The sequence below is a fragment of the Dendropsophus ebraccatus genome, chromosome 14 (assembly GCF_027789765.1).
Source record: "Dendropsophus ebraccatus isolate aDenEbr1 chromosome 14, aDenEbr1.pat, whole genome shotgun sequence".
Taxonomy (NCBI): Eukaryota; Metazoa; Chordata; class Amphibia; order Anura; family Hylidae; genus Dendropsophus; species Dendropsophus ebraccatus.
Window position 1 is genome coordinate 63232485 of NC_091467.1, and position 26903 is coordinate 63259387.

The 26903-nt window shown below is 47.0% G+C and overlaps 2 protein-coding genes across 3 annotated transcripts in view; one reads left to right on the top strand and one right to left on the bottom strand.

Annotated features, from left to right (window-relative positions):
* Positions 1–26903, top strand: part of LOC138773061 (E3 ubiquitin/ISG15 ligase TRIM25-like) — a 73874-nt gene that overhangs the window by 25406 nt on the left and 21565 nt on the right. The gene's annotated exons all lie outside the window — the stretch shown is intronic.
* LOC138771784 (interferon-induced very large GTPase 1-like) lies at positions 1517–25291 on the bottom strand. Of its 2 annotated transcripts, XM_069951785.1 has the most exons (4): positions 25158–25291; positions 17297–17409; positions 15251–15341; positions 1517–6173 (listed from the first exon to the last, which is right to left on the bottom strand). In XM_069951785.1, the coding sequence occupies exons 2-4, from the start codon at positions 17297–17299 to the stop codon at positions 1627–1629; spliced, it is 4641 nt and encodes a 1546-aa protein (XP_069807886.1). In that variant the 5' UTR covers positions 17300–17409; positions 25158–25291; the 3' UTR covers positions 1517–1626. The 2 variants fall into 2 exon arrangements, with proteins under 2 accessions (XP_069807886.1, XP_069807887.1); XM_069951786.1 differs by lacking the exon at positions 17297–17409.

Sequence of the window (26903 nt, forward strand, 5' to 3'; positions counted from 1 at the left end):
TATACTAGAAGCCCCCCTGGGGTTAGGGTTATTCCCCCTGGGGTTAGGGTTATTCCCCCTTGGGGTTAGGGTTATTCCCCCTGGGGTTAGGGTTATAAACACTTTGATCTCTCATTGAGATCTTTGCTGTAAAGATATACAGCAAAGATCAATGAGATCGGCACTCGTTTGCTTTCGGCTGCTGCAGCCGATAACAAACGAGTGCCGAGTTGGGGACGGCGCCATCTTGTAGCGGTCCCCGGCCGGCTTCAGTTACGGAGATCGCTCCTCCGGGACAACGTCCCGGGGGAGCGATCTCCACCACTAGACACCAGGGAGATGCTGGATCCGGTAATCGGATGCAGCTGTCATGTTTGACAGCTGCATCTGATTACTGTATTAGCGGGCACGGCGATCGGACCGTGCCCGCTAATACCCGCGGTCCCGGGCTACAAGCGGCACCCGGGACCGCCGTGGTTCAGAGCGGGGTCACCGCGCGGCCCCGCTCTGAACGCCCTTACCGGCAATAGGGCGTACCTATACGCCCTTTGTCGTTAAGGGGTTAAAGTGTCACTGTCGTTAAAATCTTTTTTGCAGAAATCAATAGTCCAGGTGATTTTAAGAAACTCTGTAATTGGGTTTGTTAGCCAAATCTGCCATTATCTGCATGTAAAAAGCCTTTTCCCAGGCCCCCCCCCCCCCCTCCTCTCCTTTCTGCTGTCCACTCCTCAGAATCAGGAAATCTCGACTGTTTTTTCATCTCTTTCATCAGTCGGATCTGTCTGGTCTATGAAGAGGGGAGGAGGGAGGGGGAAGGAGGGAGATTAGCGGGCAGCTGAGAGCAGAGAACAAAGGATTACACAGCTGGGGAGCTATTCAGAGCCCTAATTAGAGGTCAGAGAGGTCAGTGCTGATGTCAGAGGAGACAGCCCAGGAAAAAATGTAAGTTAACTCTTTGTTGTCCTGTTTTGCTTCTTTTACTTTATCTCTCCATAGGAAAACCATGAAGACAGGGGGAAGAGCTTCAAACTGCTTTTTCATGATAAAAATTCATTTTTCGGCTAATAAACCCAATTACAAAGTTTCTTAAAATCGCCTGGACTATTGATTTATGCAATAAAAATTTTAACGACAGTGACACTTAAAGTAAAAACAAGACTGAGCCATTGAATCATCAGTAAGAGAGCTCTTGAATCATCAGATGGAGCGACTGCCCTGTTGGTGCTGGTACGGGGATCCCGGTGGCACCGTCCTTTTTTTTTTTTTAAATGCAGCCTGGTTCCTGTGCTTGGTGCTGTTTTTACTTCTTGTGCACTGACCTGGCTCTATGCACTGGAGGTGGGCTCAGCACCCCCAGTGTGACAGTATCACTTCCCCTCCATGACGCCCCTACATTAGGATCAGGCAGGTCTGCGTCACCAATTGGAGAGGATGTAGTCACACTGAGGGCCGGGCCGGGCACAACAAGAAAATGGTGCACAACCATAATCTGCCAACAGGGCAGCAAAAAATAAATAAAAACTTTCACTCCGCCTGATGGTACATTGACTTTAATGTCTATCAACACAAATTGTTCCAAATGTGACTGTAATGAAGAGATGATATGGTCACCAGGAATATAAACACCCATAACCAGACACGTTTGATTCACTTTAGCAGTTTTTCTATCTCTGATACGGCTTTGGCTTTGCTGATTTCTCTCCATTGTGCAGGAATTGTTTCAAATCTTCTCTCATAATACTTTTCTATGTCCGACTGAAATCTGCAGGTGAACCACTTCCAGTAGGATAAGAAGGAAGAGCCGTCAGGAGTGATGGACCATTCACTGTAAGGTGCTCCCACATCACGGTATGTTGTATAGGGAATGCGAATACAATCTTCAGGGATAAAACATCTGTCACTGTCTACACGACTTGGACATATATCAGCGACAAGTTCTCGTGTATGGAAATTAATATAACCATTAAGACCCATAGGACGATGATATTGGACACTGTGATCATAGCTGTGCTGAGAGGCAGCATTGACACAGACGGCTCCGCAGAACGGACATTGCTCCCAGCACTCTGGAAAGTCATCAGTCAGTATTGTAAGAATTCTCCTCTGTATATCGGCCATTTCATATGTAGACAATTCTTTATGAAGCTTCTGTACAGCAATGTCCACAGCCCGGGTCATGGCCTCCTCCAGAAAATCTATTTCACTTACGTTCTGATATTTTATCCTCTTGAAGTCACAACGTAATAGATTCGTTTTATTCCCAAGTTCTGAAGAGAAGACGTCCAACCACGAATCAACGTTACCTTTCTCCTTCTTGGTCTTTACAGTTGACAGACGAATAGCATCTAATATAATATTCCTGAACGTATCCACATGGTTGTGTAGAAAACCTGACACTTTACTTATGTCCTTCATATAGTCCTCAATATATTCCCCAATGAATCCTCTCACTGCAGACTTTGGATCTGTGATATACGTAAGGTAATTCTGAAAATTTTCCTTTTCGGCCAAGGACTTGAGGAGATAGAGCTCTAGCTTGGACCTGTTCCCATTCAGAGCTGAGTAGTTACGTTTCATGGCCTTAGATATATCAATGGCGGTTTTGTCATATACCGTTCGCTTGAGGGAGACCTGTAACTTGTTGGAGATGGTGTCGACTAGTAGAACATCTGAGAGCTTTTTAAACCTGTAAACGGCTTTTCGGCAAAAGAAGAGAGATGCATAGACAACGTAGTCTGAGAGGAATCCAAAACGCTCGTCAAACACCTTATTAATTTCTTCTTGTATTATTCTCAATATCTCATGGAAATAAATTCTCCCGTAACCCATTCTTTCCTGCTCTTTCTGATCAATATAGTCCTCTATTCGCTTTGTAAGAACATGAATTGACCTGTTTATTTTTGTTTCTACATCACGGAATATGTAAAACCCTCTACGATTCGTAAACTCCTCTGTCAGGTTCTCCCATTTATAAGATTCGTGAATTGTATCAATCTTGACTTTTCCCTTGAAGTGTTCTAGAAGTATTTCATCTAAATCCCCGTGGATCTCTGAAGAGTCAGGAGGAGACATTCCATCAGCTTCTGACGTAATCCAACTATGCCACTTTTTAGCAAATTTTGCTTTTAAGCTTTTATCATTTGAGTTCTGACCTTGACTTTTACTATCAATTTTGTCTTTGTATGTTGCATCCATGTCATCAGTTTTTCTCTTCTTGTTTTTTAATGTAATCAGTTCATTTTTTATTTTATTTATCTCGGCTATAAGTTCATATTTGAGCGACGTTATTCTGTTCTCCGTATTCGCTCTCCATTTACCCAATATACTTTTCTGTTTCTCCTCATTAAAGAACACGTTGAGCTCGCCCTGCACTTTGCTGTAGACTTCTTCCATCCTGCTACTAATCCACATCATGTCAATGGATTTTGTTTCTTCCACTTGAATTTGGGTATTGATCTTGCTCCGAAGAGTCAGCATACGTTCCCTCAATCTCCATTCCCACTGACAGTACTTCACCTCCAGCTGATTATAAGCTGTTATTTCAAGAGAATTCATCAGCAAAAATTTCTCAGTGAGTGACGCGTTCCACAGGTCGGAGACATGTGCTCTAAAGGCTGAAATGCTTAAAAGGCTTTCTTTTCCCTTCCCTGAGTCAATTATGAACTTTCTAAGGGTTTGTACATTCTGACTATATCTTGGGTTTGGAGGAGCCATTGGTGGGTCACCTTCCCAGAGATGGGAAATATAGTGAATATGAGATTGAACATCAAATTGTATGACATCATTAAAGCAGGTGACATCACATTCCTCTTGTCGGGCAGCACATAAAGTCATCTCATCTAGTTTACTTAGAAGACATCTCCGTCCTTCCATATTCTTTCCTCTGGCTGTGATTTCTCCAACATTTTGGTGAACAAACAGACAACTTGGATGTAGATTGACCTTCTTCATTCGCAGGAAGGCTCGGACAGCAATCTGTAGGATGTCTTGCATCTCAGAGGGATTTTCTCCAAACATATTGATCAGGGTGAGGTTCCCCAGACCGATAACAAATGTAGCCAGCTCGTTGATTTTATTAAGTACATTCTGGCTGGATAACTCTACTGATCGTAATCCTTCTGTATGGACGACTAGAACATAATCATAGGTCAGTTCCTTCCTAAGTTCCTCCTCAACCTTCACAAGCTGCATGAAGGCTCCTCTGCATGAAGTCCATCTGCCGGCGCTCCCAGCAAACTGAAGCCCAAACATTGCAATGAGTAAGGTGCTTTGTATACCCAGCGCAGAGAGGACAAATAACTTTTTGTCTCCTAATGTGTCCTCTAGTTCCTGGAGAATAGCTGTAACCCATTTTATAGGTACATGTGCAGCGTCACCATCCATCAGCTCAATGGGATACCCAGAAATCATGAGATTGGCAGCAATTTTGGGCAAATTAACAATAAATTGATCTTGAGTACTGGCTTCTAAAGCATCATAGATTTGCCCCAATCCTCGCATTACATGTTCAAGGCCAAATGTTGAACGGCTGATCTCATCCGATTGTTTTTGTAGTTCTTTTTCCATGTTGTCTATAATATCGTGGTTTTTACCTCCTTCTTTCTCCGCTTTTACACTCGACCGCAACTTATTATATTTCTGATAAAGACCTGATAGAGGGTCTGAGGACAATTCATCTAGGTACATCCTAAACCACTGAAGAGAATACATTTCCGACCGTTCTTTGGTAGAATTTAGTAACTGTAGGAAATTGTTCATGAAGTTATTGAGAGAATTGGCTCTTTTCAGTTTCTCTCTACATAATATTTCTCTTTCAGATTTAATGTCGCTTCTCTGCTGCTCAATACTTAAAGAACTGAATTGGTTAGGAGGCAAGAGTCCGCCATGCTTTCTGCACCATTCTAGCCACAGATCACCTTGTATTGGAAGAAATGTATCTTTCCTGGCTGATAATTCTTCTGTCTTTAATAATTTCAGTAGTTTCTCAGCTTGTTCTTTGCCGACCTTACACTGCACTTTATCCTCATCAACCATGAATCCATGACGTCTGGCGAGAGCAGCACACTTGTTGAGTGAATAGACTTCATTCTGGATCAGTAATAATTCTTTTATTTTTGTTCTTACTTCCTTTACCAGTTCAGCTTCCTTTTTGCCTTTTAGACCAATATTTAATTTCTTACGATTGTATGTTCCACTGAACTCTTCATCTTGACCTAAGAAGATACATGGCTTAGGAGATATTAACAGCTGAATCAAAAAACTTATATATTTACTATCCTGCCAGAAATCATAAGAAAAGATTATAACCAGGACTGAGGAGATCTCTTGTATGAACTCCAGCTGCTGACCGTGGTCTCTGGCGTCTCCATGAAGATTAACAAATGCAGTGCAATGATCGAATGCATCATCTTCTCTTCCCCCGGGACAATACCAGGCGATGTCTGTGACTCCATCCATCAGTACTGAGGTTTTGGTGCTTCCTTCACAATTCCGATGGTAGAAGATGTCATGTCTATGTTTACTCATCAACCAGTTCATTATCCGGGATTTGGAGTAATTGGATGAGCCAAACCGGATAAAAGACACTATGAGTGTCTCTGTGTCCTTCATAAATTTCTCATTGGATTTACTCTTCTCGGGGTCATCGTCACGCTTTGTATGCCATTTCTTTTTGACTTCTTGAAAAGCCCAAAGTGGGAGCTCAATGGATCTTGTTCTAGGATCAGGGACCAGGAGTGGAAGAGCGAACTGACAGAAGGAAAGTTTTGTGTAGAGGTATTGTCTCATAAAATCATCAGCACAATGGAAGATTGCCATTTGTATGTCCATGGGATGGATACCCTGATGTTGTTTTACATTTTGTTTTCCAATAATTTTTGGATTTGTGCCGAAGAAGCTTTTTGAGTTACCCAGCCTGTCTGATGGACCAGATGTGTTGTCATCAACAATGGTTCTTGTATCTATATGTGACTGTTTACTGTTATCCTCACAATGTACATATCTGGCTCCATAGTCCAACACCACCAGCTGCTGTAAGTAATGAGTCGGAAGTTCTTTGTTTTCTTTAGGCTTCGCTCCGGACAGTGTGGCTCTATTGATCGTGCGAAAATCAGTCGTCTTCATTTTCTGAGGATAGTATTTTTCTATATCAAGGTCCCTCAGCAACGTTGTGAAGTCTTCCCGCTTCTTTTTTCCTATAGGAAAGGTAGAATTTTACCCTGTTCATTTTGAATGTATATTAATGCTGCACATGTGGAATAACATGCTAAAGATCATAGCAGTTTTGGGGGAGGGGTTGCTATTGATTGTAGTGATACCTACTCTGGGCAGGTCAGGGAAAAGGTAATATTGGGTAATATAGATTAAGATGGTGAGTACATGAGGAAAGTGAAGCGTTCATCCAGAAGGTAAATGTACAAATGGAGAGATTTAGATGTATTTGAAAGATCCTTGTTTAAGTGTCAATGTCGTTTTAAAATCTTTTAACATGTCTTAGAGACATGTCAAAAGTGTTGATGAGTCTGGGTCTGAGTTTTCACACCTATACCGATTGGGGGAGGGGGAGGTGCTCTCACCGCTCATTCTCCTGAACACACAGACCCGGACTGATCCAAACTTTTGACATGTCTCCTCCTGTAACATATATAAAAGTTTCCATCATGTCCTCTCTTTCCCTTTTTCCTCCTGTAACATATATAAAAGTTTCCATCATGTGCTCCCTTTCCCTTTTTCCTCCTGTAACATATATAAAGGTTTCCATCATGTCCTCTGTGAGGATGATCAATATATATTCACGATCTTGAATAAAATATCCCTGATCACTCATATTTGGCAAAGCTCCTCACCCCCCCCCCCCCCCCACACACACTTTTTTTGTTTCTTTTTGAAGCTGGTGTCCTGTTTTCCTTTGGGCACTAGATGTCACGGCTAGATGGATTGGGGCCATATAGTGAGAGTCCTGGATATTAACAGGTTCGCTTATCTCTTACCAGACTGGGGGGGCAATAAAACGTCCTCATGGTGTAATGGCTTTATGACAAGGGGTCTGGCTGCAATATGCATCCAGAGTTCACGCAGGAGACAATCAGAGGTCACTGTAGACGTCTATGGAGAAATTTGACCCCGTCAGAAAGATGACAAGCTGTCATATTCCAGAGGTGAGATTCGCTACAGGTCAGCAGGGTAGGGAGAGGGACCCACCATTGTAAAAGCAAGAAAGTGGCTCTAGGGGAACCCAGGGAAACCTGTAACTCCCCTAATCGGGTACACACCAGACCCATGGTTGGTATGCCCGTGACCGGCAGGTGATGCCCCGTAGTTTGATGCCCCTGGAATGCTGATCGGAAACGCGCCAGCCAAGTTATGAGGATTTGAAAATCTTCAGGCAAGCGTCTCCGGTCATAAAAGATGGACCATTAGCTCATTAGCATAGTCCCTGTCACCCCCCCTGTGAGGTCAGAGGAGGGAGGGAGACAACTGCTCTCACCATGCTTGATAAGGCAGGGAGTATGATGGGAGAGTGTTCAACACTTGGGGAACTTGTTATGAGTGTGTTGGCCCGCCGTTCCTGCTAATCCCCATAGCGTTCCAGTTCCAAACAGCCCGATAGCAAAGTAGGTTCTGGTTTTCTCCTTTTTATTTTAAGAACTGTTTTTACTGTGTATGTATGTGTCTGTATATTTTGTACCATCTTTTTTTTTTATTGTGACCTGTACTGTATGCACTGTCCTTTTTTATTTGATATTAAATTTCACTTTAATAAGAGCTTTCCTGTGTTCTAAAAAGGCCCTATGTCTCTGAAGTAAAACGTTACCAGGGGTAAGTGATTACCATAAGATTGTGATAGATGTAATTTGTAGTTGCCTTAGGTGTGCATAAGGGTAAGGTGTCACGTCAGCCTTATTGTGACGTGTGGTGGCAGCAGAAAACGTGTAACTGGGTGTTAGGTTCTGGTTGGTAGCTGATCCAAGACGGTCCGAGGTGAGCCCGGTTGCCTACTAGCCAGAACCTAAGTCACGGGGATCGTGACAAATTGGTGGCAGCGGTGGGATATCTTAGAACATTAAGTCTGTGGAGTAATAAATTGCTCTGTACACTTAAGGGCTGAGTTATCTGTAGCAGACTTTCTCAGTCTACAGGAAGGCTCTCAGTGCATACACTTGGTTATAACAGACATATATATATGTGAAACAGTTTTTCCCCTCCCCTGTTCTCTGTTCTTCTATCCTATCTTTTATTTGGCAAATCCCTGCTAAAATGGCGGAGGCATATCGAAATTACACGAGAGATGGGCTACGCAGCCTTTGTGAGCAAAGAGGTCTGGAAGGAGGGAATCGCAGTAAAGACCAGCTGATCCAAGCATTGATGGAAGATGATGCCCGGCCAGAGCAGCCTGTGGTCTCCACACCATCATCAGAGGCAGCAGAGGGTCCGGTTCTGGAATCAATGGGGCACCAACGTACTGGTAGCGCCAGTCCGCAGAATGGTACGGACTCTCCTTTACCTTTGATTCTCCAACAGATGGCCGACTGCGACCCAGCTGTGCGGTTGGAGCTTATACGGGAATTTGCAGCAGCACGACAGCAGGAGGCTGATCGAGAATTCGCAGCACGCGAACGCCAAGCTGAACGAGAATTCACCGCACGACAGGCAGAGGCCGAGAGGCAGCATCAGCTGGAACTAGCACGTGCCCAGAGGTCCAGTAATTTCCCACCCAACCGTGAGTCCAGTGAGACGGGACACCTTAAACCCCGTTTAGATCACTTCCCGGTGATGGAGAAGGATGGGGACCTGGACACGTTTCTCAGAGGCTTTGAGAAAATTTGCAGACAGTACCAGTTGCCTTGTGAGCAGTGGGCGCGGTACTTGACCCCAGGACTGAGAGGCAAAGCCCTGGAGGTTTTTGTCTCCTTGCCCAGAGACAAGGACGGTGACTATGAGGCCATTAAGCAAGCCCTCATCCAGAAATACAATCTCTCGCCAGAGATGTATCGGAAACGATTCCGGGCTATGCAGCGTGGACCTCATGACAGTTACTCAGATGTCGTTGATGGATTGAACACCAACTTTCACCAGTGGATCGAAGGACTGTCTATCCACACCTTTGAGGATCTCAAAGACCTGATGGTCAAGGATCAGTTTTTGCACCTGTGTCCCGCAGAAGTTCGTCAGTTCATCTTGGACCGAGAACCCAGAGACGCAGCGCAAGCAGCCAAGCTGGCCGACACCTACACTGCCAATCAGAAGCCGGCAGTGACCAGCTGGAAAGGGGGTAAGCAGACTTCTACCAACTCTGTCCCTGCTACTCGACCCTCTGGGGGTTTTACCCCTGTGGTCCCCACCAAACCTGTTGCTGATACCCGCATCTGTTTTATGTGTCGCAAAGGGGGACATATTAGTCGAGACTGTCCCGAGAGGAAGAAACCAACCCCTGTGCCCAAATCACCGGTTTCCCCATCTACTGTTTTGTTTGTGGGTGGACGGGGAGGGAAGCTCAGTGATAACATGCAGGCCGTTACCGTGGGTAACAAAATCACGATGGGCTTGAGGGACACTGGGGCGGAGATCACCCTGGTTCGCCCGGAACTGGTGAACGAAGAGGACTTAATCCCTGGGAAAACACGAACTGTGACTGGGATTGGAGGAGTGAGCCCCGCTTTGCCCATGGCGAGGGTATTTCTTGACTGGGGGGCTGGGAGTGGAATAAGGGAGGTGGGAGTGACGGATCATATTCCCACGGATGTCTTATTAGCCACTGATCTTGGTTCCTTAGTCTCCCACTATGTACCTGCTGATGTCAGGGAGGATTCACAGGTTCCTGGTATTTCGTGTGAATCCCCCTCATTGGTTGGTGCTAGTGCGGAGGTCTATAAAGATGACCTCACTGTTTGTACTAACCCTTTAAATGTGATAAACATGAGTACTAATCCTGATGCCAATGTCATAGGTAATGAATCTGATGTATATAACCAGGACTGTACCAGGCTTCCCTCTGTCCCCCTCACCCCTGATCCTCAGCAGGTGGGCGGAACAGATTGTAAGTACATAGCTGTGGTGACGCGTAGTGGGCGGGGCCACTCTGACACAGTGAGTGGAAGCCCCCCTGCGGTGTGTATACCAGCAGCTGGAGGGTCAGCTGACAGCTCACAGCTGAATCAAGGCATCAGAGCAGACGAGGTGATGTCTGGCAACTCTCAAAGTGACTGGGCCCAATTTCAGGCAGCTTTGCTGACTGATGGGACGTTACAGAAACTGAGAGAGCTGGCTGATAGCACCCCGGCTGAGTCTGATACCGAGCGGATAACCTGGGATCAGGGCCGTCTCTATAGGCAGATGATTCCCACCGAGGATCAACCGGAATGGGTGCAGAGTAGGCAGCTGGTAGTGCCTCGTCCATTCCGGGAGCGACTACTGCAAGTGGCCCATGAGATACCCCTCGCAGGCCACTTGGGTATCCGCAAGACCCAGGACCGGTTGAAACAGCGTTTCTATTGGCCGGGTATGGGAAAAGAAGTGGCTAACTTCTGCCGGTCATGTCTGGTCTGTCAAAGGATGGGAAAGCCTGGGCATGTTCCCAAGGCTCCCCTCATCCCTTTACCGATCATAGATGAGCCGTTCCAGCGGGTGGCCGTAGATATTGTAGGACCGTTAGCAGTACCCAGTAGTTCTGGCAAAAGCTACATTCTTACCGTGGTAGATTATGCTACTAGGTACCCAGAAGCAGTTGCCCTATCCTCCATCAGGGCCGATAAAGTTGCGGATGCACTTCTCACCATCTTTTCCCGAGTAGGATTTCCTAAGGAGATGCTGACGGATCAGGGAACACAGTTTATGTCTAACTTGATGGAGTGCCTCTGCAAGAAAATACAGGTGCAGCATCTGGTCGCCAGTGCCTATCACCCACAGACTAATGGTCTGTGTGAGCGGTTCAATGGCGTCCTCAAGCAGATGCTCAAGATGCTTGTGGAGTCCCACGGACGGGACTGGGAGCGGTACCTCCCGCACCTGCTATTTGCTTACAGAGAAGTACCTCAGGCATCCACTGGGTTCTCTCCGTTTGAGCTCCTCTATGGAAGACGAGTACGGGGTCCCCTAGATCTCATCAAGGAATCCTGGGAGGGAGAAGTGGGTCACCCTGACGTCTCGGTCGTAGACTATGTACTAAGATTCAGGGAGAGGATGGAAACCCTGACCGGCCTGGTTCAGGAGAACATGGCCCAGGCGCAGGATAGTCAGAAAAGGTGGTACGACCGAAATGCCCGAGAGCGCATTTACGCCGTCGGACAAAAGGTGTGGGTACTTGTACCCATGCCTCAAAACAAGCTGCAGGCCGCATGGGAAGGTCCTTACACCATTCACCAGCGGGTGAATGATGTGAACTATGTTGTCACTATTGATCATATTCGCAAGAAGCACAAAGTGTTTCATGTTAACATGATCAAGGCCCATGTGGAGCGTGACACGTGTGTCATGCCAGTGTGCAGTCTGCCAGAGGAAGGGGAGAGTGACAGTCTAGTTGACGTCGTAGCTGACGCAAAGACCGAGGGGACCCTAGCCGAGGCCCAGCTGAACCCACAGCTAACAGAGACCCAGAAGTCCCAGCTGTGGGCGGTGCTGAACCCTTTCCTGTCCACGTTCACGGGGAAACCAGGGAGGACTAGCCTTGCGGTGCACCATGTAGACACGGGTGCGCACCTCCCTATCCGACAGTCAGCCTACCGGGTCTCCTTAGAGGTGCGGGCGGACATGAAGAGGGAGATAGAGGAGATGTTGGGCATGGGCGTGATCCAGAGATCCCATAGCTCATGGGCCTCACCGGTTGTTCTTATCCCTAAGAAAGACCGGACAACTCGTTTTTGTGGGGACTATCGGAAACTGAATGCCATCACGGTGTTCGATGCGTATCCGATGCCCCGCATTGAAGAGTTACTGGATCAGCTCGCCGGTGCCCAATACATCACGATTATGGACTTAAGTAGGGGATACTGGCAGATTCCCATGTCCAAAGAAGCCCAGGAGAGGTCAGCCTTCATCACGCCATTTGGGCTGTACGAGTATGTCGTCATGCCCTTTGGCATGAAGAATGCCCCTGCCACATTTCAGCGCTTGGTTAACCAGCTGCTCGAGGAGTTTGAAGGGTTTGCAGTAGCTTACCTGGATGACATCGCTGTGTTTAGTCAGACCTGGGAGGATCACCTGTCCCACCTGTCACAGGTGCTACAGCGGATCCAAACAGCCGGGCTGACAATCAAGCCTGGAAAGTGTCAGATGGCCATGACAGAGGTCCAGTACCTTGGACACAGAGTAGGGGGAGGGACCTTGAGACCCGAACAAGGTAAGGTGGAGGCTATTGTAGCCTGGCCCACCCCCAAGACCAAAAAGCAGGTGATGTCCTTTCTAGGGACTGCAGGGTACTATAGGAAGTTCATTCCCAACTATAGCACCCTTGCAAAACCCTTAACGGACCTCACAAAAAAGAGATTGCCACAAGTGATTAGTTGGACCCCAGATTGTGAGCAAGCTCTAACGGCGCTAAAGCGGGCCCTGGCAAGCGCACCAGTCTTGCAAAGCCCCGACTTTAACCGCCAATTCATCGTCCAGACTGACGCCAGCGCATATGGCCTAGGCGCTGTGCTCAGTCAGGTCAATGCAGCAGGGGAAGAGCATCCCATACTTTACCTGAGTAGGAAACTGCTATCTAGGGAAGTAGCATACGCCACGGTGGAGAAAGAGTGCTTAGCCATCGTGTGGGCCCTGCAGAAGTTGCAGTCGTACCTGTATGGGCGCCGATTTACGGTCATTACTGATCACAACCCGCTGAGTTGGTTACACCGGGTAGCTGGTGACAACGGGAAGTTGCTGAGGTGGAGTTTGGCGCTGCAGCAGTATGAGTTCACCATCCAACACAAGAAGGGAAGTAATCATGGTAATGCCGATGGATTGTCCCGGCAGGGCGAAGTGGTTGAGGATGGCGTGGGATATTGATGGATGGATCAATAGTCCCGTGCCATATCTCAAAGGGGGAGGTGTGAGGATGATCAATATATATTCACGATCTTGAATAAAATATCCCTGATCACTCATATTTGGCAAAGCTCCTCACCCCCCCCCCCCCACACACACTTTTTTTGTTTCTTTTTGAAGCTGGTGTCCTGTTTTCCTTTGGGCACTAGATGTCACGGCTAGATGGATTGGGGCCATATAGTGAGAGTCCTGGATATTAACAGGTTCGCTTATCTCTTACCAGACTGGGGGGGCAATAAAACGTCCTCATGGTGTAATGGCTTTATGACAAGGGGTCTGGCTGCAATATGCATCCAGAGTTCACGCAGGAGACAATCAGAGGTCACTGTAGACGTCTATGGAGAAATTTGACCCCGTCAGAAAGATGACAAGTTGTCATATTCCAGAGGTGAGATTCGCTACAGGTCAGCAGGGTAGGGAGAGGGACCCACCATTGTAAAAGCAAGAAAGTGGCTCTAGGGGAACCCAGGGAAACCTGTAACTCCCCTAATCGGGTACACACCAGACCCATGGTTGGTATGCCCGTGACCGGCAGGTGATGCCCCGTAGTTTGATGCCCCTGGAATGCTGATCGGAAACGCGCCAGCCAAGTTATGAGGATTTGAAAATCTTCAGGCAAGCGTCTCCGGTCATAAAAGATGGACCATTAGCTCATTAGCATAGTCCCTGTCACCCCCCCTGTGAGGTCAGAGGAGGGAGGGAGACAACTGCTCTCACCATGCTTGATAAGGCAGGGAGTATGATGGGAGAGTGTTCAACACTTGGGGAACTTGTTATGAGTGTGTTGGCCCGCCGTTCCTGCTAATCCCCATAGCGTTCCAGTTCCAAACAGCCCGATAGCAAAGTAGGTTCTGGTTTTCTCCTTTTTATTTTAAGAACTGTTTTTACTGTGTATGTATGTGTCTGTATATTTTGTACCATCTCTTTTTTATTGTGACCTGTACTGTATGCACTGTCCTTTTTTATTTGATATTAAATTTCACTTTAATAAGAGCTTTCCTGTGTTCTAAAAAGGCCCTATGTCTCTGAAGTAAAACGTTACCAGGGGTAAGTGATTACCATAAGATTGTGATAGATGTAATTTGTAGTTGCCTTAGGTGTGCATAAGGGTAAGGTGTCACGTCAGCCTTATTGTGACGTGTGGTGGCAGCAGAAAACGTGTAACTGGGTGTTAGGTTCTGGTTGGTAGCTGATCCAAGACGGTCCGAGGTGAGCCCGGTTGCCTACTAGCCAGAACCTAAGTCACGGGGATCGTGACATCCTCCCTTTCCCTTCTTCCTCCTGTAACATATATAAAGGTTTCCATCATGTCCTCCCTTTCCCTTCTTCCTCCTGTAACATATATAAAGGTTTCCATCATGTCCTCCCTTTCCCTTCTTCCTCCTGTAACATATATAAAGGTTTCCATCACATTCTCCCTTTCCCTTCTTCCCTCCTGTAACATATATAAAGGTTTCTATCATCTCCTCCCTTTCCCTTCTTCCTCCCGTAACATATATAAAGGTTTCCATCATGTCCTCCCTTTCCCTTCTTCCTCCTGTAACATGTATAAAGGTTTCCATCATCTCCTCCCTTTCCCTTCTTCCTCCCGTAACATATATAAAGGTTTCCATCATGTCCTCCCTTTCCCTTCTTCCCTCCTGTAACATATATAAAGGTTTCCATCATGTCCTCCCTTTCCCTTCTTCCTCCTGTAACATATATAAAGGTTTCCATCATCTCCTCCCTTTCCCTTCTTCCCTCCTGTAACATATATAAAGGTTTCCATCATCTCCTCCCTTTCCCTTCTTCCTCCCGTAACATATATAAAGGTTTCCATCATGTCCTCCCTTTCCCTTCTTCCTCCTGTAACATGTATAAAGGTTTCCATCATCTCCTCCCTTTCCCTTCTTCCTCCCGTAACATATATAAAGGTTTCCATCATGTCCTCCCTTTCCCTTCTTCCCTCCTGTAACATATATAAAGGTTTCCATCATGTCCTCCCTTTCCCTTCTTCCTCCTGTAACATATATAAAGGTTTCCATCATCTCCTCCCTTTCCCTTCTTCCTCCCGTAACATATACAAAGGTTTCCATCATGTCCTCCCTTTCCCTTCTTCCTCCTGTGACATATATAAAGGTTTCCATCATGTCCTCCCTTTCCCTTCTTCCTCCTGTAACATATATAAAGGTTTCCATCATGTCCTCCCTTTCCCTTCTTCCTCCTGTAACATGTATAAAGGTTTCCATCATGTTTTTTTTCTGAGTACCTAAAATGGTTTCTTTTGAGTCCTCCATTTTCTTCTTTCCTTCTGTAACACATGTAGAAGTTGTCCTGTGTCCCCTTTTCTTTTTTCCCTCCTGTAACATATAAAAATCACACTCAATATAGGGTTTGGGCAGTACCACTTCTATTATGTATTATTTGGGACTCCAGATCCCTTGGGATCGCCTCAAGCCACTATTAATGGGATGATGTGTCCCCCCCCACTTCGGGTAGGTGCCAGTTTTGTCCCCTCACGTACTGTGCCTACTGTAAGTTCCAAAAAAATCCCAAAAATACCTTTAATAAAGTTGTCTTGGTCCTCCTTTAGGCGAACAAAATGCTTTTAACCATTGGTAGACAATGTCACAGAGTCAGGCTATGTTCACACTACATATGAGACCGGCCGTTCCGTTGGTCTCTGCCCAGATCATCCCGGCTGGTACTTAAGTACCGGCCAGATGATCTTTCCGGCTGCAGGGTTCTGATGCGGGCGCATCACCGCACGCCCGCATCAGAACCTCCCACAGCACACAATGAAGCAAGCGGCCGGAGCCGCTCGCTTCATTGTGTGAACTTACAGGGTTTCCTACGGTCGCAATTCATTAAATTGACATGTCAGTTATTTGTGGCGCCGCACGATGTGTATACGCTCCGGCCGGGATCCCATAGAACAAGAGGCAATGTTCCACACTGCATAAAGTATGGCCGATGGCAACAATGGCCGTACTTTTACGTAGTGTGACCATAGTCTCAGGCTTCTTAGTCGTTGAGATCCCTCTACCAGACGTGGTCCAACACTTGCTGGTTTAGTTTCACACCCTTCCCAACTTCCCATGAAAATCACAAGGGGGGGGGGGGGGGGCATAGATTACAGTGCTGGACCGAGGTGGGGAGAAGGAACTCATCAACTGAGAAGCCCCCTCTGTGACATTGTCCACCAATGATTAAAGGTATTTTTAGAACGTACAGCAGGTACAGTACCTGATAATGGTAAAAATGTCATCTATCCGAATGGGGGAACAGTTTCACTTTAAACTCCCTGCATTAGATATAATACACTGTGCCCCCCCTGCATTAAATATATGTGGTGAGCCCCCGCGGTGCTATGGCTGAGGTACGGACAATCACTTGCCAGATGGTAGAGCGTGACGCCACTTCTGTGGTGGTTGGCCGAGTTACAGCTGGGCCCAATGATGATATGTCGTGACGCCAGTGCCAGTTGGGCACACAGGTATGGTGGCACACCTGCTTTTAGTTTAAAGAGCCGGTTGTACCCTGTTTCCCTGTGGACAGTGTCCTGCCGGGTTGCTATGGGGTCCCTTGGGTTGTTATCATGGTGGCCCGGAGTGGTGTAGTGGCTATCGGTACCGCCACCCACAGAAAGGGGAAATGTCCCAAGGAGTGTGTATATACAGTGGTACTTCGGTTTAAGAGTAACTTGGTTTAAGAGCGTTTTGCTTTAAGAGCTCACAGTTTTTCAAAATTTCTACTTGGTTTAAGAGCATTGCTTTGGTTTAGGGAGCGCGAGTGGGGGAGGGTCATGGTCTGCATAGCGGGGTCTACAGCCCTGTACTCTGACCCAGGAAGTCTCCCTCACCTTCCAAATCATAGCAGATCCACTTCAGGCTGGGGCTTGCATCAGGGGACAGGACTGTGGAGGTAATCTCTTCATAGCTGTAACCCCTCTCTCCCCGGACAGAGAGCGCTGCTATACTGTGCCCACATCTGCCCTGCTCATTCCTTTATACTCCCTGGAGTCTCTGTCAGCCCTTGTGTTTCTCCATTACTGTACAGTAACTTATAATATCACATATTCTGCTGTTTCTGAATGTTTGTTTCATCTGTTTTACATCTTATTCAGAATAATAAATCATTATTTTTGGGGTGTGGAACCAATTGTCTGCATTTCAGTGATTCCTTATAGGAAAATTTGCTTTGGTTTAAGAGATGATTTGGATTACAAGCGCAGTCCCAGAACGAATTATGCTCGTAATCCAAGGCACCACTGTACTGTGTTGGTGCAGGGCGAAGAATTACAGAGTCTCTTTACCATAAATAATCTCTTGTTTACTCCGAAAGTACTTGTGTGCAGCAGAACATCCAGCTGTACATTGACAGGATACCATACACTTGATAATACACTTGATAATGCAGGATCCAGATCTGTGATAGGAATACAGTGAAGAGTACAGTTGTGCTGACTGAGTTACGTGTTGAGGGAGACGTAGAAGAATCAGAGGAGCAGAGAGGAGGATGTCGTGAGAGTTCCAACCCAAGTAGTACTGTGCTCTGCTGGGATGTTAGAGGATGAGGTAGAAGAATACTTAAGAAGGAGAGAATACTTGTGCCCGTGTTTTGATCTTTGGGTCTTCGCACCACCCTATGCCCTATCAGTGTCGGGGGACCCTTCCTAGTGGGTGACAAAAGCCCCAGACCCTGTTGCCTGGGATGAGCAGAATGCTGAGATTGTTGTTGAGAGGTTGTTTCCCTACTGCCAACTGCGCTGCGAGATAGAGTTCATAGGCTTCTAGCAACTTTGCTCTATCCGGATCAGTTCCTGGCTTTTTGTTCTTTGTGAATACTGTCCTACACTGTGACTCTCTTAGTCCATGGCGTGGGTTGAGATTATCTGACGTGTCCTCTCCTGTGAGGGGTTTAACACTGCAAAATGCTTAGTGAGGTTGCTTGAGGAGAAAATGTTAGGTGCGTCTTGTCTCTACAAATTCTAGCTACAAAGACCTCATACGAAGGCTGGAGGACCTGGCAGAGGGCCAGGGCCCAAAGGACCACTGTAGAGAGCGTTCTAGCTTGCGTCCTTCCCCTACAGAGTCCAGTGACAAAAGACCCTACACTTCCTTTACCCATGTGACTTCCTATCTACAGCTGGTGCGCTGTGAGTGGGTGAGGAGTGCATAAGAAGAAGTAAAGTAAGAGATGATAGGACAGATCCACGTGACACAATAAACAAAAATACAAAAATAAACAAAAATACACACACCTATAATAGCGACATCTAGTGGCAAAACTTTATCACTACTACAACACCACTTACAATAAGTACAGACTTTTGTGAAGGGTGTAACCAACAGCAACACCCAGGGTGGGACACCACATATAATACACTGTGCCCCCTGCATTAGATATAATACACTGTGCCCCCTGCATTAGATATAATACACTGTGCCCCCTGCATTAGATATAATACACTGTGCCCCCCCTGCATTAGATATAATACACTGTGCCCCCCCTGCATTATATATAATACACTGTGCCCCCCCTGCATTAGATATAATACACTGTGCCCCCCCTGCATTAGATATAATACACTGTGCCCCCCCTGCATTAGATATAATACACTGTGCCTGTAGACATGTCACAGGAGATGTGTTCGAGGGGGTGTACATCTCACCTAGGCTGATGCATAGTGTGAGATGGTAAGTCCAGGAGGGATCTGTTGCTCAGCAGTGTTATGCTGCTGAGTTATTATTTATTTTTACCGGGCCTGGATTTACATGGAATGGCAGGTAGGTTTTGGTAGTGGGACTTGCCATTCCCTCCCCCTCGATCCAGTGTGGGTTTTGCCATCAGGTGAGCAATCAGCCTGAGAAGGTAAGAGCTCCACAGAGATGCAGGTGGGAGCTCTCAGACAGGAGTGAACAGCCTGCATGCTGTTTGGTGAGAGCTGGGAAGACAGCCGCTGCTGGGGCCTGTTCACACCCCGCAATACTGCCGACTGAAGTGTCAGAGAGGTAACCTGCTGTGTTAGTTAGCGCCCAGACGGGCAAGACCTTTTTGTTTTGTTCTTAAAGCGCAGTGTTGCTATATTTCTGTTATGGACTGTTTATGCTGAAAATAAACGCCAAGCTGTTATTTTACAAGTCCAAGTCTGCTGTGAACTGTGTCCAAACACACCATCCCCCGGGAAGATCCCTACAATTGGTGCTGCGGAGCGGGCAAAACGGTTGCTAGGGGCAACGGTGTGCATCAACTTGGCTACAGCTGCTTATGTCCTGGGTGAAGGCTGCTGCTTCACTCCAAAAACAGTCAAGCAACATGGAGGAAATGATGAAGCAGCTAATGCAAGTGAGTCTGCAACAGCAGCAGGCTAATCGGCAGCAACAACAGGCTCTGACAGACGCTAACCTACGCCATGAGCAAGCATTGGCCGCACAACAACAGGCATTGGCTGCACAACAACAGGCTCAGGCAGCCGCTAAACAGGATCAGGCAGCCGCTAATCTGCGCCATGAACAGACAATGGCTGCACATCAGCAAGCAATGGCTCAACAACAGAGACTTATTGAGCACCTGATAGCAAAGCAAGAGGCGTCTGCAGGTGCTAATCCCCAGCTGGTGGCAGCAGCCGCGCCAGAGACTTTGTCTGTAAGAAGAGCTGTGCAGCGTGCGCTGCAAAAGATGACTGCTGATGACGATGTTGAGGCCTACTTAACCGTCTTTGAGCGTGTGGCTGAGCGAGAAAAGTTACCCTCCACTGAGTGGGCAGAGGTCATTGCTCCCTATTTAACAGGCGAACCTCAAAAGGCCTACTATGACCTCAGTGAGCAAGAGGTCAAGGACTATGCTCGGCTAAGAGCAGAGATACTCGCCCGACTAGGAGTTACTGCTGCTGTCCGTGCCCGGAGGGTCCGCAACTGGAGCTACAGTCTGGACAAGTCAGCGAGGTCCCAGATGTACGACCTGATTCACCTGGCAAGAAAATGGTTGGAGCCAGACACTTCTACTCCTGCCCAGATCCTAGAGAGGGTCGTGATGGATCGCTACCTCCGTGCACTTCCTGCTGATCTGCAACGCTTGGTGGGACAAGGCGACCCTAAGAGTGCCGACGAACTTGTCAACCTTGTGGAGAGGTTCCAGGCGACTGAGGACTACCTCCGTGATGTTCCTGCAGCACCGTCACCTCCCCGGAGTGCCAGACCTGTGCCTTCAGCTGGTAAGAGACTTCCATCTATTGGGGGAGTGTGGAGGGGTGCTGATAGAGGGAAGAGCGCTCAGGAGGTAACTCAGGGGCAAAAGACTGGTGAGGGTCCCCGGTGGCTAAGTGGCCCTAAAAAGGACTCCCTGCCAAGGAGACCAGGCCCTATCCAGTGCTGGAGATGCCACGAGACGGGACATATGTCTGCCCATTGCCCTCTTACCACTGAGCCCATGGAGTGTGACGCTAGCCGGCGTCAGTCGCTATTTGCGGAACCGTCTTTTGTTGCGGTCACTGGACTAGAGACTGAACCGCAAGTCTGCAACATTACGGTCAATGACTTCCCTGTTAAGGCGTTGTTGGACTCAGGAAGCCTTGTCACCTTGGTGCATGCCAGTCTGGTGACTAGGGACTTGGTGCCAGAAAGACATATGAGTGTGGTATGCATACATGGTGATACAAAGGTTTACCCTATAGTACTGGCTAATGTCGGGACTGAACTAGGCACGGTACAATATGAAGTGGGTGTGGTTAAAAACCTTATGCATAATGTGATATTGGGGCGTGATTTTCCTTTGTTCTGGGCTCTATGGGGAAAACAACAATCCCCTTAAAGGAGTGAGGAGACCCCTAAGTCTATTGCATTACCCACGGTAAATGATAAAAATGTACAGGATGAAAATGATGCTTTTCCTTTGCAGGTCCTGGCAGGTGAGGAAGAGGCTCCTCCCACTGCGCAGAATGTTCCAGATTTAGAGGTGTCTAGGGATAATTTTGGTACTGCACAATTACAGGACCCCACTCTCAGAAATGCGAGAGAGCAGGTCACTGTTATGAATGGGGTACCTCAGGAACCAGAAGCTGAGAGAAAGTTTCCACATTTTTCTATGGCTAATGATCTCTACTATAGAGTCACTAAAATTAATGATGAGGTTGTGGAACAGCTTCTGGTGCCTAAGTCGTACCGGCGTCAGGTACTCGACATGGCCCATAATCATGTCCTTGGGGGCCACTTGGGGACAGATAAAACGCAGGAGAGAGTCCTCCAGAGGTTTTATTGGCCTGCGATTTATGCTGACATAAAAAAATACTGTGAGTCGTGCCCCACATGTCAGCTTAGCGCTCCAGTGTCGCATTTTCGCAGTCCTTTGGTCCCACTCCCCATCATAGAGGTACCTTTTGACCGGATCGCAATGGACTTGGTGGGTCCCATTGTAAAGTCAGCTAGGGGACACCAGTACATTCTAGTTGTGTTAGACTACGCAACCCGCTATCCTGAGGCTGTACCCCTAAGAAACACTGCATCTAAAACAATTGCACGGGAATTGTTTTATATGTTTTCCAGGGTGGGGATCCCCAAAGAAATCTTGACCGACCAAGGTACCCCATTTGTGTCAAAGGTGATGAAAGAGCTATGCAAACTGTTTAAAATCTCACACCTACGTACCTCTGTATATCACCCACAGACAGATGGGTTAGTGGAGAGGTTTAATAAAACCCTGAAACATATGTTAAAAAAAGTGGTGGAAAAGGATGGTCGTGATTGGGATCACTTACTACCTTACCTGATGTTTTCTATTAGGGAAGTACCCCAAGCGTCCACAGGGTTCTCTCCCTTCGAATTAGTCTATGGTCGTCACCCTAGGGGTTTATTGGATATAGCGAAAGAGACATGGGAAAGCGAGTCCACCCCATACAAGAGTGTTATAGAGCATGTAGCACAAATGCAGGACCGTATAGCCACTGTAATGCCCCTAGTAAGGGAACACCTCCAGAGGGCGCAAGAGGGCCAAAGCAGAATTTACAATCGTTCTGCAAGAATCAGGACATTCAGCCCAGGTGACCGGGTACTCATACTTGTTCCCACGGTAGAAAGCAAATTCTTAGCAAAGTGGCAGGGTCCCTATGAAATTGTAGAGAAGATCAGTGAGGTCAACTACAAGGTACACCAACCAGGTAGAAGGAAGCCTTTCCAAGTTTATCACATAAACTTGATCAAGCCCTGGAAAGACAGGGAATCCTTGGTGGCGACAAAGCCTGTTGGTCATCTGTCACCACCAATCCCTCCGGTCAGGATTGGTGACACCCTATCAGTGTCCCAGAAGCAGGAAGCCAAGGAGTTCCTGCAGAAAAATAAAAACAAGTTTTCTGACCTCCCAGGGCGTACGCATCTCATTAGTCATCATGTGGAAACTGAGCCTAGAAGCAGAGTAAACCTTAAGCCCTATAGGATACCAGAAGCACGGAGGGAGGCGGTATCATCCGAGGTAAAACGTATGCTTGACCTAGGAGTCATTGAGGTGTCCCAGAGCGAGTGGTCCAGCCCGATTGTGTTAATCCCAAAGCCCAATGGAACTTGGAGGTTCTGTAATGACTTTAGAAAGTTAAATGAGATCTCCAAGTTCGATGCCTACCCCATGCCCAGGGTAGATGAGTTGATAGAAAGGATGGGTAATGCCAGGTACATAACTACCCTCGATCTCACTAAGGGCTACTGGCAGATCCCACTCACTCCTAAGGCTAGAGAGAAGACTGCATTCTCCACCCCTGATGGGCTCTTCCAATACGTAGTGATGCCATTCGGGTTACATGGAGCCCCTGCCACTTTTCAGAGGTTGATGGACTTGATTCTGCGACCACATCGGGATTACTCCGCTGCCTACCTTGATGATGTGGTCATTTTTAGCCCTGATTGGGAAAGTCACCTCTGTAAGGTCCAGGCGGTGTTAGATGCCATAAGTGATGCGGGGTTAACCATCAATGCAGAGAAGTGTGCACTAGCCTTAGAGGAGGCCAAATACCTGGGCTACATTATTGGAAGGGGGTTAGTGAAACCACAACTAAATAAAATTGAGGCAATACAGAATTGGCCTCAACCCCTCACAAAGAAACAGGTCAGAGCTTTCCTGGGTATTACGGGCTATTACCGAAGGTTTGTGCCAAATTTTGCTTCAGTTGCAGCCCCACTAACTGACCTGACAAAGGGTGCAAAGTCCGCAATGGTGACATGGACTCCAGAGGCTGAGAAGGCTTTTCAAAGCCTTAAGTCTGCCCTGTGCCAACAGCCTGTGCTAGTTACCCCTGACTTTAGGCGAGAGTTTCTAGTACAGACAGACGCCTCTAATACAGGGTTAGGTGCCGTCCTCTCACAGGTTGTGAATGGCGAGGAGCACCCGGTGATGTACTTGAGTAGGAAGCTATCCCCGGCCGAGAAAAACTATGCCATAGTTGAGCGAGAATGTCTGGCAGTGAAGTGGGCCCTAGAGTCCCTGAGGTATTACTTACTAGGCAGGAGATTCAAGTTAGTGACAGACCATGCCCCCCTAACATGGATGAAAATAAACAAGGAGAAGAATGCGAGGGTGACTAGGTGGTTTCTGTCCCTACAAAACTTCAATTTCATTGTGGAACACCGGCCAGGGAAATTACAGGCGAATGCTGACGCCCTATCAAGGGTACACTGTCTGTGGGGACAAAATGCTCAGCCCTCCGGTCTGAAAAAGAGGGGGGGGATATGTAGACATGTCACAGGAGATGTGTTCGAGGGGGTGTACATCTCACCTAGGCTGATGCATAGTGTGAGATGGTAAGTCCAGGAGGGATCTGTTGCTCAGCAGTGTTATGCTGCTGAGTTATTATTTATTTTTACCGGGCCTGGATTTACATGGAATGGCAGGTAGGTTTTGGTAGTGGGACTTGCCATTCCCTCCCCCTCGATCCAGTGTGGGTTTTGCCATCAGGTGAGCAATCAGCCTGAGAAGGTAAGAGCTCCACAGAGATGCAGGTGAGGGCTCTCAGACAGGAGTGAACAGCCTGCATGCTGTTTGGTGAGAGCTGGGAAGACAGCCGCTGCTGGGGCCTGTTCACACCCCGCAATACTGCCGACTGAAGTGTCAGAGAGGTAACCTGCTGTGTTAGTTAGCGCCCAGACGGGCAAGACCTTTTTGTTTTGTTCTTAAAGCGCAGTGTTGCTATATTTCTGTTATGGACTGTTTATGCTGAAAATAAACGCCAAGCTGTTATTTTACAAGTCCAAGTCTGCTGTGAACTGTGTCCAAACACACCATCCCCCGGGAAGATCCCTACATGCCCCACTGCATTAGATATAATACATTGTGCTCCCTGCATTATATATAATACACTGTGCCCCCCCTGCATTATATATAATACACTGTGCCCCCCCTGCATTAGATATAATACACTGTGCCCCCCTGCATTAGATATAATACACTGTGCCCCCCCTGCATTATATATAATACACTGTGCCCCCCCTGCATTATATATAATACACTGTGCCCCCCCTGCATTATATATAATACACTGTGCCCCCCCTGCATTAGATATAATACACTGTGCCCCCCCTGCATTATATATAATACACTGTGCCCCCCCTGCATTATATATAATACACTGTGCCCCCCCTGCATTATATATAATACACTGTGCCTCCTGCATTATATATAATACACTGTGCTCCCCCTGCATTATATATAATACACTGTGCTCCCCCCTGCATTATATATAATACACTGTGCCCCCCCTGCATTATATATAATACACTGTGCCCCCCTGCATTATATATAATACACTGTGCCCCCCTGCATTATATATAATACACTGTGCCCCCTGCATTAGATATAATACACTGTGCCCCCCCTGCATTAGATATAATACACTGTGCCCCCCCTGCATTATATATAATACACTGTGCTCCCTGCATTATATATAATACACTGTGCCCCCCCTGCATTAGATATAATACACTGTGCCCCCCCTGCATTAGATATAATACACTGTGCTCCCTGCATTAGATATAATACACTGTGCCCCCCCTGCATTATATATAATACACTGTGCCCCCTGCATTATATATAATACACTGTGCCCCCCTGCATTAGATACTCTTCTGTTGTTCTGTAGCTATTACTCTAATATTCAGTATCCTATGACTGACATATTTAGTGTTCTATCCTCTTACCTTTGTTGCAGATGTGTCAGTGGTCTCCACAGCTCTGAGGGGTATGTGCTGACTTGATGCTATGTGTAACCAGAGAGTTGACTTTCAGTTTCTTCTTTAGTAAAAGTTTTCACAGGTCACATGACTAGATTGGTAATCCGCCCATTTCCAGGAAATATCTGAATTCTCTCCAGCCGAACCTAATATGATATAGAGACTGGAGCCTCACAGAGGTTTAGGGGTCACCGAAAGGAAACACAATAGGGAGGGTCCATACTCAGAGGAAAATCAGAGTAATCACACAATTATAAGTGACCACGTCTGTATTAAGAAAACATAATTTACTGATATGAATTGAAAATATTCTGACACCTGAGACACACAACAATTCAACAAAAACATGCTATACAAGTGCGTTTCTCATGTCTAATTGTATACTGGAAATATGTCGACCTGAAATTCACTTCTGGCATTCAAAAAAGTTGCCTTGTTCCTCGACGTTCTGTTGGAGCATGGATATGAAGGACATATCCGTAACAAAATCCTAAAAAAAACCCCAAAAACTATGACTAGAAACAGCCTGCTCAAATCAGATGGCCCTAAAAAGGTATTCCTAAGGCCTCATTCACCCGATTCGTGCCGCAATGACTGGAGGAGTATCACGGCACGGATCCCCCAATAGAATTGCAGCCTCCTGTCACCCGGCAGCAGAGATGACAGGAAGCAGAAGACAACTACTCGGCTCACATGTTCACTGGCATGGAAGGAGTAGGCGAGAAGTTGTCTTCTGCGCTCCTGTCATGTCAGCTGCCGGGCGGTGGGGGGGATCTGTGCCGCAATCCCCACTAGGACATGCCCTATTTTTTCACGTGTGAAAGGCTGCATTCATTTAAAAGGTTGCTGAAAATGTCAGTACCTCCGGACCATGAGGAATGGCTTCACCCTTATCTCTTTTAAAGAAGAGGCCACCACTCTGATCTGAAACAAAGGCTTAGTGGTGTAAGTTACCCCATCAATAGAAAGGGGGCGCCAGGCCTCTAGGTGAAACCGGCCTGACCTGCACCTGCCATATAACAAGTGCAAAAATCTACACCTGCTCCTGAGCAGGTATAGATCTTTGCCATGATTACCCCTGCGAGTAGGTGTAAATCATGGTAAGTCAGGCCGCACCTCCTCTCCGCTTTGCCGGGTCCCACCTATCAGGCAAGCAGGTGATATGGTAGGTGTTCGCCAGGGAAAAGGGGCAAATCTGCGTCAACATTCATAAATGTCCCCCATTATGTGTATATTATACGGGAGAAAAGTTCATTATTTGTCCTACCTCCCAAAACATCCACAACATGTATTAATATCTTAGTTATCTGTAATGAATTACCCAATAATTGGCCTGTATAAAAGAACTAGTGATTAGACGATGAACAAGAACACCTTCATTGTCTCTGGGTTGTGAGTGACGTGGATATGTGTGTAAGTGGTGGCTCCGAACACTGGCTGCGGCTACTGCCCACTCCTTGTCAATCTCCCCCAAATACTCTAATGGGCTTTTCTTGAAGTTATCCCTGTACTTACGCACCTTTTTCTACCACACACTTTTCTCCCATTAATATACTTGGATACATTGCTGTGTGATCAGTCGACTTCTTTACAATGACCTTTCTGGCCTCCCCTTCTTGTGAACAGTGTCAATGTCTTTGTCAAGATGAGCGGACGTGAGCCCACTGTGACACATGCCCGTCTATTCCTATGGGCGTCTTCTGTTCTTCCTGA